A 12,072-nucleotide genomic window follows, 5' to 3' on the forward strand; every position below is an offset into this window, starting at 1 on the left:
GGGGCTCAAATGTAATTGGATAATATAATCATCAATAAAATGTTCATTTTTAATATTTTGTTGAGAATCCATTGCTGGCAATGACGGCCTAAAGTCTGGAACCCATGGGCATTACCGAAGACTAGGGATGAGCTTCGTGTTCGAGTCGAACATACGTTCGACTCGAACATCGGCTGTTCGCCCGTTCGGCGAATACCGAACGTTATGGGCCGTTCGCGCTAAATTCGTGTGGCGCTTATGGCCCACAAACACTGCGCCATCGCAGTGCATTGCTGGCTCATGATTGGCCAAGCATGCACTGTGACCCCGCATGCTTGACCAATCACAGCGCCGGCAGCGAGGAGAGCCATGATTGGCCACAGGCAGGATGCCTGTGGCCAATCATAGCTCAGGCTGTGTAGTACACGCCCCACACTATATAAGGCCGCCAGCGTGGCGGCCTTGTGTAGTGTGTTGGCGTCTGTAGGAGTTAGTGGGTGTTCTCTGTGTACCTTCAACACAGTATACACCGTTCATTATCGGCCGATTTTGCGTTCTTGCTCTTCTGTAATTGAGCTGTTAGCAATCTGCAGGAGTTTGTGCCTGTTGCCTGCGTGCCCTGACCGCAGTATACACCATTATATCCACCTATATAGCTAGCTATATTGCTCTTCTGTAATAGAGCTTGCAGTCAGTTGTAGGAGATTGTACCTGTTGTCTGCGTGCCCTGACCGCAGTATACACCGCTATATCCACCTACATAGCTAGCTATATTGCTCTTTTGTAATAGAGCTTGCAGTCAGTTGTAGGAGATTGTGCGTGCTGTCTGCGTGCCCTGACCGCAGAATACACTGTTATATCCACCTATATAGCTAGCTATATTGCTCTTTTGTAATAGAGCTTGCAGTCAGTTGTAGGAGATTGTGCGTGCTGTCTGCTACCCTGACCGCAGTATACACCGTTATATCCACCTACATAGCTAGCTATATTGCTCTTTTGTAATAGAGCTTGCAGTCAGTTGTAGGAGATTGTGCGTGCTGTCTGCGTGCCCTGACTGCAGTATACACTGCTATATCCACCTATATAGCTAGCTATATTGCTCTTTTGTAATAGAGCTTGCAGTCAGTTGTAGGAGTTTGTGCCTGTTGTCTACATGCCCTGACCGCAGTATACACCATTATATCCACCTATATAGCTAGCTATATTGCTCTTTTGTAATAGAGCTTGCAGTCAGTTTGTAGGAGATTGTGCCTGTTGTCTGCGTGCCCTGACCGCAGTATACATCGTTATATCCACCTATATAGCTCTTCTCTAATTGAGCCATCTGCCATCTGCAGGAGTTAGTGGGTGTTGTGTGCCTCCAGCACAATATACACTACCCAATTGCTGGTTTTCCACATCTCCCTTCAGGCCATTACCATGTCTGGAAGGCCAAGAAGGAGAGGCAGACAGGCACGAGCCGATAAAAGAGGGCAAGCATGCTCTGTGTCTAGAAACAACAGTGCTGGTCGTGGACGCGGTGCATCCTCATCATCAGCACGTGGCCATGGGACACGCTTGTCCTTCTTTTCGGCAGCTGGACATGTTGAGCCGCATCATGCCAAAGACTTGGTAGAGTGGATGACCAAGCCCTCTTCATCCTCCTCATCCTCTCTCACCCAGTATCAGGGTACTAGCAAAGCAGCTGCCAACACATCGTCTTCCCTCCTCTCAATGTCATCATCAGTGACTCCTTCCCTAGACCCACCATGTCCTCCTGAGGAGTCTCCTGAACTCTTTGAGCACAGTGTTGGGTACATACTTCAGGAGGATGCCAGTGTTTTGTAGGCTCTGATGATGATACTCAGCTAGTGGAAGGCAGTAGCGTGAGTGCAGAGAGAGGGGATGCTCAAGAAGGACAGCAATCTGGCAGTCATGTTTCACAAGCTGCAGCATACTGCCAGGTTTGCTCCAGTGATGAAGAGGGAGGGGATGATGAGGGCACTGACTCCACGTGGGTGCCTGGTAGGAGAGAGGAGGAGGAGGCACATGTCCAACAAGGCAGGATGCCCTCCGGGGGCCAGCTTAGGGGCAGCACACCGACTGAATCACACTGATAGTCCATTATTGGTCTTTAACCACTACAGCCCCGGACCAATAAACACCTTAAGGACCAGAGGTCTTTTTCCAATTTCGCACTGCGCTGCTTTAACTGGTAATTGCGCGGTCATGCAATATTGCACCCAAACGAAATTTGCGTCCTTTTCTTCCCACAAATAGAGCTTTCTTTTGATGGTATTTGTTTTTTGTTTTTTTTTATCACAATAAAGTTTATTAGAAAGAATGAGGTAAATACAAAGGGTATAAGCGTCACAGAAAATGTATAACAGTAAGGAACTTATGGACATTGAGATTGGTCAAAAAAGAAAAAATCTTAGTAGTGAATCATATGAAGACAGTCACATATGAAAGTAGATTATTACAACTATTATATAAGTATGAAGGGGGGTGAATGTGATCATACCATCGTGATGTAATAGTCTGGATACGAATGGGTTGGTAGTTCGGATAACTTGGTAAAAAGTAAATACAACAAAGAAAGGCATGTATTGTTCAATATAACGAAACTTTCCCAATAATATTCTGTTACAGAAAAAAAGAAACAGTTACGTTTACACATCATGTTATGAGATTACGGTAGAATTGTGTCTTGCAAAAATTACGCCAGGGTTCCCACATTTGCCTAAATTGAATAATAGAGCCCTGTTTAATAGCGATAATTTCTTCCATATCATAGATATGATGTACTTTACGGAGCCAGTCTCTAGTTGAGGGTAGAGAGCGTGAGTTCCAATGTAGTGGGATCAAATTTTTGGCTGCGTTGAGGAAATGTCTGATCAAGGATTTTTTATATGTTCTATATGAAAGGTTGTTTATGTGCAATAGACACCAAGCTGCGTTAAGGATTGTGTGTGAGCCTGTAATATGGTTGGTCCAGTATCGGATTTGATTCCAAAAGGGTCTCAAAAGTGTGCAGTTCCACCAAAGGTGTAGGAAGGAGCCCGTTTCGGAACCACATCTCCAACAGATTCTGGAGTGCTGCTGGGACCAGTTGTATTTGGTGAGAGGTGTAATGTACCATTGTGTGCAAATCTTATAAGAGATTTCTTGCATTTTTGTACTGAGTGCACATTTGTGTGTGAAGAAATTTGCTTTTTCCCATTGTTTTGTGGAGAATTGGGTATTGAGATCTTTTTCCCATTTGAGTTTATATTTGTCTCTTTCAGTTTTATTTTGACAAAGAAGCCATTTGTATAGTGTAGAGGTTGTTTTTCTGGTTGGTGTTTTCTTTAAGCATATGAGTTCAAATGTGGACATGGGTCTAAGGATCTGGTCTTTGTGTTTGTTGTTGGTAATGAAGTCATGTATTTGCATGTATGACCATTCTGATAAGGGGTGTGTTGGGAGTGTTTTGTTTAGTTCCTGTCTAGATTTCAGTTTGTTATTATGGATGCAGTGTGTTACTAGTAGAGGATCAGAAGGAAAGGTAGTGTACATCTTTGGGTTGTTAAGACCGGGAATGAAATCTGGGTTATTGGCTAGTGTCGAAAGGGGTCCCATGTCTGTGGATAATCCTAGCGGGACAGCAACTTTTTTAAATATTTTGAGTGTATTGTTAATAGTGGGATGTTGTTTGATTGAGAGGGGGAGGTTTAAGTATTTAGTCCATGGGAGATGTGGTATGTCCAAGGTGGAGTGGGCTTTCTCTAGGTTTACCCAGTCCTTGTGGTTTGCATGGCAATGCCAGTCTATAATTCTGGATAATTGTGCAGCCTGGCAATATTTTCTGAAATCTGGAAGTCCGATCCCACCCTCTTGTTTTAATCTATAAAGGTATGTAAGTTTGATGCGTGGTTTTTTTATTTGCCCACAGAAAGTTTCTTTGTATGCGGGAGAGACGTGTGAAGAAAAACTCGGGTAGCTCTATTGGGAGGGTATGAAATAGGTATAATAGTCTTGGCAGGATCGCCATTTTTAAAATTGCAGCCCTGCCAAACCATGAAAATTTCCCTTTCGTCCATTTTTTTAGGTCTGTTTCTATTTTTGTCAGGAGAGGGTGGAAATTGAGTAAGTATAAAGAATTAGGGTCTTGGGAGAGATGTATCCCTAGATAAGTCAGGGAGTTTGGTTCCCATTTAAATGGGCAATTGGATTTTGTTAATTTTTCGGTTTGTGCATCTAAATTCAAAACCAGGGCCTCACATTTTTTTTGATTAATTTTAAAATTGGAAAGATGGTTAAAGTCCTGGAATGTTTTCAATAGGTTGGGAATTGATATATGTGGTTGTGTGATGTAAAAGAGCAGGTCATCTGCATACGCTGCTATTTTGTATTCTCTGTTCTGAACCTTGACTCCGTGGATCGCTTCTTGTTTGTTTATGGTTCTGATTAGGGGTTCGATCGACAGGATGAAGAGTAGGGGTGAGAGTGGACAACCCTGTCTTGTACCGTTTTTGATAGAAACTTTTTTTGATAGTGAGCCATTCACTTTGATGTTTGCACTAGGGTTCGCATAAATAGCATGCATCCATTTCATTAGGTTTTGTCCAAATCCCACATATTCACATACTTTAAACATGAAGTCCCACGCGACTCGGTCGAAGGCCTTCTCCGCATAAGTTGACAAGAGAAGGCCTCCGACTCCCTCCCTCTTCATCCTGTGGATCAGATTAATGGACTTAGTAGTGTTATCCTTTGCCTCACGATTGGGCATAAAACCCACCTGCTCAGGTCCAATAAGCTTATTTAGCAGTGGTCTCAGTCTGTTGGCAATAATTTTAGTTAAAATTTTGAGGTCTAGGTTGAGGAGTGATATGGGTCTATAGTTCGTGCAATCTGAGGGATCTTTGTTAGGCTTGGGTATGACTGTTATGTGGGCTGCTAAAAATTCACTGGAAGGTCTACTACCTAAGGTAATTGAGTTAAATGCAGTGGCTAGATGTTCTGATAAAGTGTGGTCAAAGATTTTGTAGTATTGGGCCGTCAGGCCGTCTGGACCGGGGCTTTTCCCGTTTGTCAGGTCGTGGATAGTTTTAGAGACTTCGGCTGTGGTAATCGGTGTTTCTAGGGTGTCCGTATCAGCTAGAAGTAAAGATGGCATTGTACATTCCGTTAAATAAGAGATGATTGCTTGATCTCTAGTGGTGAAGCCTGGTTGCATCCTTGTTTGTGTTGGTATGTTATATAAAGTTGAGTAGTAATAGTGGAATGTGTCTGCTATTCTTCTGGTGTCATGGGTAATAGAGCCATGTCTGGTGTGTATCTTGTAGATATTGTTTGAATTCATAGTGTCTTTAAGTGCTCTCGCTAGTAATCTCCCTCCCTTATCCCTGTGTTCGTAATACAGGGATTTTTGGAAGAATAAATTCCGTTTAGTTTTATTATCAAGCAGGTCTTGGAGTTCTTTCCTGGCTGATGTAAGTTCTGCTAGGCCTGAAAGGGCTAGGGATCTTTTGTGTGTTAGTTCAAGTCTGTAAATTTTTTGGTCTAGGTCAGTTATATGTTTTTCTTTCTCCTTCTTTTTTCTAGCCCCCCATCTGATCAGTTCTCCTCTTATGACGCTTTTGTGAGCTTCCCAAACCATTATTGGGAAGGTTTCACGAGAAATGTTCTCAGAGAAATAATCTTTTAATGTTTTGAGGATCTGGGCCTGAACAGCTGGGTCCGCCAGAAGTGAAAGGTTTAGCCTCCAATTAAAGGAGGAGGGATGGTTGTTGTAGAGGTTAAGTTGAGATGCAATTGGAGCATGGTCTGAAAAACCAATAGATCCAATTTTAACCTTTGTCAAATTTTGTATATCTCTTTGTGTGATGTAGAGGTGATCAATTCTGGTATATCTGTTGTGGACTGAGGAATAGAACGTAAAGTCCCTTCCTGTGGGATGCAGTGATCTCCATGTGTCAATGAGAGCAAGAGATTGTAAGAGACTTTTGATTTTTTTTAAGGTGGAGTAAGCTATACTTGATTTGCCAGAGGAGGTGTCAAGGTGTGGTTCTAATGGGATGTTGAAGTCTCCTCCCAGGATTATACATCCCTCCGCGAAGCCTTTAAGTTCGTCTACTACTAGTTTACAAAAAGTTACGTGGGAGGAGTTAGGGAAATATACGTTTGCCAGGGTGATCGGCTTGTTGCCTAATGTCCCTTTCAAGAATAGGTATCTACCTTCAGGGTCAATTAGTTGGTGGTGGACATCTAATTTAAAGTTCTTGTTTATGAGGATTGAGACTCCTTTTGTTTTAGCCTGTGGGTTTGTAGCATGAAATGCTCGTGTGAAAAGGTTGTTTGTCAGTTTGGGAACTTGTGAGCTTTTGAAATGTGTTTCTTGTAAGAATATTATCTGCGGGTTGCTTTTTTTGAGTTCATGTAATAATGTATGCCTTTTCGTGGGAATGTTTAAGCCATTAACATTGTGTGATATTATGGTGGGTGAATTGCCCAGTTCTAGATAAGCCATAATTAACAACTGGAAGTTAAGAAAGTAGAGGGAAGGAGATAAAGAGGGGGGAGGGGGGTTTGACTAAGAAAAGAATATAAGGGTGGGGAGGGAAAGAAGGAGGTTGAGCTACAGGAGAAAGGAGAGGGAGAAAATTCAGAAAGTAAGATAGGAGTGTTAACGTAGGTGACGTAAACGTTGCAACAATCGTCTTTACGTCTGTATATTTGTGAGAAGATACTTATAAAAGGATAAGATCCGTAAGTATGTATAGTAAAAAGAAACGTTTCTCTGTGGGAGCGTGGCGTGGACCCACTGAGAGCAAATACCTATAGATAATTACTAGATAAGTAACAACAATAAGTAAACAAAACTGTTAAATGTCATGAAAATAACCAGGAGAGCAACGGCTCTCAATTAGAAAAAGAAAATGTCAGATCCGGGAGGACGAATAGCTCAGAGCCCTGAGCCACACTACTGGTCCTGAAGACAAAAAGGTTAGCCTGTGGGTTAAGCGTATGCAAAAACAAAGGGTCATAGTAGCAAGTTATTTTGATGTAGATAGGGTCATTTCCTTACAGGCTTAAAGTAGGGGTGGACCCTCTAAGTCAATATAGGTGAAGGATTGTAGAGATCTATAGTTCCTGTAGGATTGGAAAACACTGTGTTCAAACTATCAGTTCGATTGATCTCTTAGGTGAAAGTGGTCGACCGTATCCGGGCTTTGGAAAGTTGGATGTTTAATAGTGTCCCGATGCCGATGCATAGAAAAAAAGAAAGAAAAATGAAAAATGAAAAGGACAATCTTTACCTTGTAAGCTGGTTGAAAAGCTATGTGTAGTTGATGGAGTGTCGCAAAGGAACTTCGTGTAAGTCGATGCGTCTTCAGCAAGGGTAGCAGAAGTGACGGCCATCTGGGTGTCATTGCTCCGGTGGTCTGGTGGTGTTCTTCAGGTTGGTGTAGGAATCCTCGGTAAGGTTCCTGAGCTTAGTTTGTAAAGACAGGAAAAAATAAATTCACTTATTTGTGTTAGACAGCATAGAAAGTATGTGAGAGAGTTTGCATATCCTTTTATGGTATGGTGCTGCCATCTTGTGGTTGAAGCAAAAAAGGTCATGTTTGTAAGGAAAAAAAAATTAAAACATGTTGCCAAAGTTACGCTATGGCTATGGAAAACGTTTAATCACAATTATTCCTAATAAATCAGTAAGTCCAGGTCTTCGGATCAGTAAATTGCATGTTGGCTTCAGCGGCTGTCTCTGAGTTTACTAGATTTGTGCGGTGGGGTGGAGAGATTAAAGTTATCATAGAGTTTCTGTTTCTTTCCGCCCAAACCTTTTACAAATGGCGATTTACTTGGTGAGATTCGCAAAGGGGAGGCTTGAGAGGTAACCGGGGGAGGAAGCTTGAATTCCTGGTACCATTCTGGTAATTCTATTTGATCGATTTGTAAGAAATTACAAAAAGCGGGTAGCTCATCTGGTGTGCGCAGCATGTGGGTTTTTCCGTTATAGGAGACCTGTATGGCGAAGGGAAATTTCCATCTATACAGTACTCCTTTTTCTCTGAGGACATCAAGCAATGGTTTGACAGCCCTCCTATTTCTCAGCGTGATAGAAGAGAGGTCTTGGAACAGTTGAATTGATGTGTCATTGAAAAAAATCTGGTCATTTTGTCTCGCTTTCTGGAGGATTTCTTCCTTCAGTGTAAAACTTGTGAGACAGCAAATGATATCACGAGGTGGAGCAGGTTCAGGAGCTCTAGGTCGGAGCGCCCTGTGTGCTCTGTCGAATTCTATGGGGGATTCTTGGGGCCTTTCTAGCAGCTTGTTGAAAACTGAGCAGAGTACTGATCTGATTTGGTCAGGGGCGATCGTCTCCGGTATTCCTCTGACTCTAATATTTGATCTCCGTCCCCTGTTGTCCAAGTCCTCTAAATGTCTATTGACGTTTATCAGATGCAGGGATTGCTGTTGTGAGACTTCCTCTAGCCTTTGGAGAGCCCTGTCCCTCTGCTTGCCTGCTCTCTCCCCTGCCGCCATTTGCTCTGTCAGCATTAGTAAGTCTGCTTTAAGGTCTGTTATGGCCGTGGAGAAAGACGATTTAATGTCTGCAGCTATCTCCATCATTGCAGCGTGTGTAAGAGGGTGGTCTGGAGGGGAAGAGTGTCTTACCAGCTCCTCGGAGTTCGCCAGGGATTCTGTGTCAAAGTCCTCTTCCTCCTCCTCCCTCGTGTCAGCCTGCGCCATATTGGCTTCCGCTGGGCCTCTCCTTCCTTGTCCCTGGGACAGAAAAATGTCGGGGATCGCCTTGTTTTTAGAGGCTCCCGGTGTCCTCGGGTGGTTGTGCTGGGGTCCCCCCTTGGAGAGTCTGCCCATGGTGCGTTGTGTCGTCCCTGGTTGCTGTGAAAGCCGTTGCTCTGTACCGGAGCTCCGTCTCAAGCTTCCATCACCCTCGTGCGCCAGGCCACGCCCCCGTCCTTTTTTTTTGCTGCTGGCCATGTTATTGAGCCACAATCAGGGATGAGCTTTATGTTCGACTCGAGTATTGGCTGTTCGACAGTTCACTGAACAACAAACAATTTTGAGTGTTTGCGGCAAATTCGAAAGCCGCGGAACACCCTTTAAAAGTCTATGTGAGAAATCAGAAGTGCTCATTTTAAAGGCTTATATGCAAGTTATTGTCGGAAAAAGTGTTTGGGGACCTGGGTCCTGCCCCAGGGGACATGTATCAATGCAAAAAACTGTTTTTAAAAAAAATGATTTTAATAATGCTTAAAGTGTGTGGGGTACCCCCAAAAATCCACAGCAGACCCTTATCCGAGCCCGCAACCTGGCAGGCTGCAGGAAAAGAGGGGGGCGAGAGAGCGTCCCCCCTCCTAAACCTTACCAGGCCACATGCCCTCAACATTGGGAGGGTGCTTTGAGGTAGCCCCTCAAAGCACCTTGTCCCCATGTTGATGGGAAGAAGGACCTCATCCCCACAACCCTTGCCCAGTGGTTGTGGGGGTCTGCGGACGGGGTGCTTATCAGAATCTGGAATCCCCCTTTAACAAGGGGACCCCCAGATTCCAGCCCTCCATGTGTGAATTGGTAATGGGGTACATATGTACCCCTACCACTTCACAAAAAAAGTGGCAAAAGGTTAAAAAAGACAAAAGACAGTTTTTGACAAGTCCTTTATTAAATTCTTCTTCTTTGCGCTTCTTCTTTCATCTTCTTTCTTCTGGTCTTCCTTCCATGTTGTTCTTCTTCTCCACCTTCTTCTTCATCTTCTTCTTCTTCATCTTCTTATTCCTTCGCTCTTCTTGTCCCGCATCTTGCTCCGGGATCTTCTCTGCGCCCTCCGCACGATCCGCCTTTGTAGGAGTCTTCAGTAGTGTGACGCTCCACTTCTTCTGCCACTTCTTAAATAACATCTGATGACCCCACCCTCCTCTGATGCACGGGGACTTCCCTATGGCTTTCCCCGTGTTGTCAGTGGGGGCGGGGTCATGGTGGTTTACGTAAACAGGTGACTCCCTGCCCCCATCTGAACCCTACTGTACCTCCAGTCCTCTCAAAAACCTGCAATGAGAGGAATGAAGGTATAGCAATAGGTGTCAAAAGTGCTTGCAGCCAATCTGCTAGCAGTACACCACCAGTTGATTTCAGTAGGCAAGTTTTCCTACTCCAGTTGTTGAACCGTAAAAAGAAACTTGTTCCCAGCCATCCGCATGCTCAGCGTCGAATTGCTAGTTTAGCCAAACTGCTAGCACTGCAGCTGCTGGCTTTTCAGCTGGTAGACACTGCCCCCTTTCGTGAATTTGAGGAATGTGCTGTACTACAGTGGAAGGTTAAAAAAAAGCCATTTCTTTTTGCGTAAGGCCATTCCAGCTCTCTACCGCCATGTGGAAGGCAATGTTTTGGCATAGTTGGACAGGGCGTTCAGCAGTAAGGTTCATATTAACAATGACTCATGGCCCAGCAGGCAAGGGCAGAATGCAGGACAGAGTTCAGTATTGGAGCTTGTTCAGCCACCATGCCTCCAAAAAGCTAGTGGTGAGTCTGCCACAACATCTGCATGTTCCCCTCCCTCCTCTTTTTCTTCCTCTATGGCCTCTTCTGTATAATTGTCCTCTGAACCAGCAGTGCTCCATAAGCGCTCAAGGGGCTATGCAAGCAATCAGGAAAAAAAGATGCCATGCAGTGCTTGAGTTGGTCTGCCTAGAGGCTGGGGCAGAGATCCTGTCAGCTCTGCAGGGGTAGGCTCAGAGGTGGTTGGCACCACACCAGCTTCAGCCAGGAATGGTTGTATGGGACAATGGCACCAAACTCCCCTCTGCCCTCCGACAGGGACATTTGACCCATGTTTCATGTTAGGCACATGTCCTAAATTTGGTGGTGCAGCGTTTCTTGACCAGGTACCCAGGCTTACAGGATCTCCTGAGACAGCCCAGAAAAGTCTGTGGTCCTTTCCACTGGTCATACAATTCCAGTGCTTGGCTGACTGACATTCAAAGGGAATGCAACTTGCCCACCAACCGCCTCATTTGTGACATGCCCACCAGGTGGAACTCAACGTTGCAATGCTGCAGCAGCTGCACACACAGCAAAGGGCCATCAATGAGTACCTGTGAGAGTATTGCACAAGGACAGGGTCAGGGGAGCTTGGCTTCTTTTTGCCACACCAGTGGCTACTGATCGAGGATGCGTGCGCTGTCCCGTCACATAGCATGCACCAGTGACACTGTAGTTCTAGTCTTCCTGCTGGAGCACATTCATGGAATCATGGACAGGGCTTCATGGAATCGTGGACAGGGCACTGGGTCCACCAAACACACAGGAAGAAGAGGAGGAGGACGATTACACGCAGCAGTCTTTAAGGGATGGTTTTCAGTCCCCAGAAACGCAAGGAATTGTACTTGGCTGGGAGGAGGTAGTTACGGATAATGTGATCCTTAGTGACCCAAAGGACTCATAATTGAATGCCTCTGAAAACTTGTTGCATGGCCTCCATGATTCTGACCCTGGGATTCATGGTATCAAGGAGAGGGATCATTACTGGCTGGAAACCCTTTTTGATCCAGGTTACAAGGGCAAGGTTGCAAAACTCACCCTGCTTTCACAGAGGGAGCAGAGGATGAAACATCTTCATGAGACTTTGAAGAAAAGTTTGTGTAATGCATTTCCAGACCCCGGGAGGTTACAATTTCCTGGTCCTGGACAACGTGTAGCTGAGGCTTCGGTCAGGCACAGAAGGAGCGGTGGAGAAGGTGGCCGGCTGACCGATGCTTCTCTGCTTGGTTCCAGCAACCATAGCCAACCATAGCCAGTGTCTGCATTATATGGTGCAGAAATAGATAGGGGCAAAAGCAGACTTTGAGACCTTTCCAATAGAACATCCACTGGGTTACTGGGTCTTGAGGATGGACCACTGGCCAGAACTTGCTCAATATGCAATTGAGCTATTGGCCTGTCCTGCATCCAGCATGCTTTCCAAACACACATTCAGTGTTGCTGGAGGGTTTGTAATTGATCAAAGTGTGCATCTGTCCACAGACTCTGTTGATAGGCTCACATTTATAAAAATGAATTAGTCCTGGATCTGCAGCTATCAAGCACCTGATTCTGATGTAACTA

The 12,072-nt window shown here is 44.8% G+C and overlaps 1 protein-coding gene across 2 annotated transcripts in view; it reads left to right on the forward strand.

Moving 5' to 3' along the window:
* LOC143957723 (cytosolic phospholipase A2 gamma-like) overlaps window positions 1–12,072 on the forward strand; it is a 204,947-nt gene that overhangs the window by 42,712 nt on the left and 150,163 nt on the right. The window contains exon 1 of one of the 2 annotated variants that reach the window (XM_077467423.1): window positions 3,457–3,505. The exons of the other annotated variant lie outside the window; for it this stretch is intronic. Within the exon in view, the coding sequence (XP_077323549.1) occupies window positions 3,470–3,505 (36 nt within the window). The 5' untranslated portion in view covers window positions 3,457–3,469. Of the gene's footprint in view, window positions 1–3,456; window positions 3,506–12,072 lie in introns of those variants that run through there. 2 annotated transcript variants of the gene reach the window in all.

The sequence above is a fragment of the Lithobates pipiens genome, unplaced genomic scaffold (assembly GCF_037356315.1).
Source record: "Lithobates pipiens isolate NorthernLeopardFrog02 unplaced genomic scaffold, aLitPip1_a1.2 Scaffold_55, whole genome shotgun sequence".
Lineage (NCBI taxonomy): Eukaryota > Metazoa > Chordata > Amphibia > Anura > Ranidae > Lithobates > Lithobates pipiens.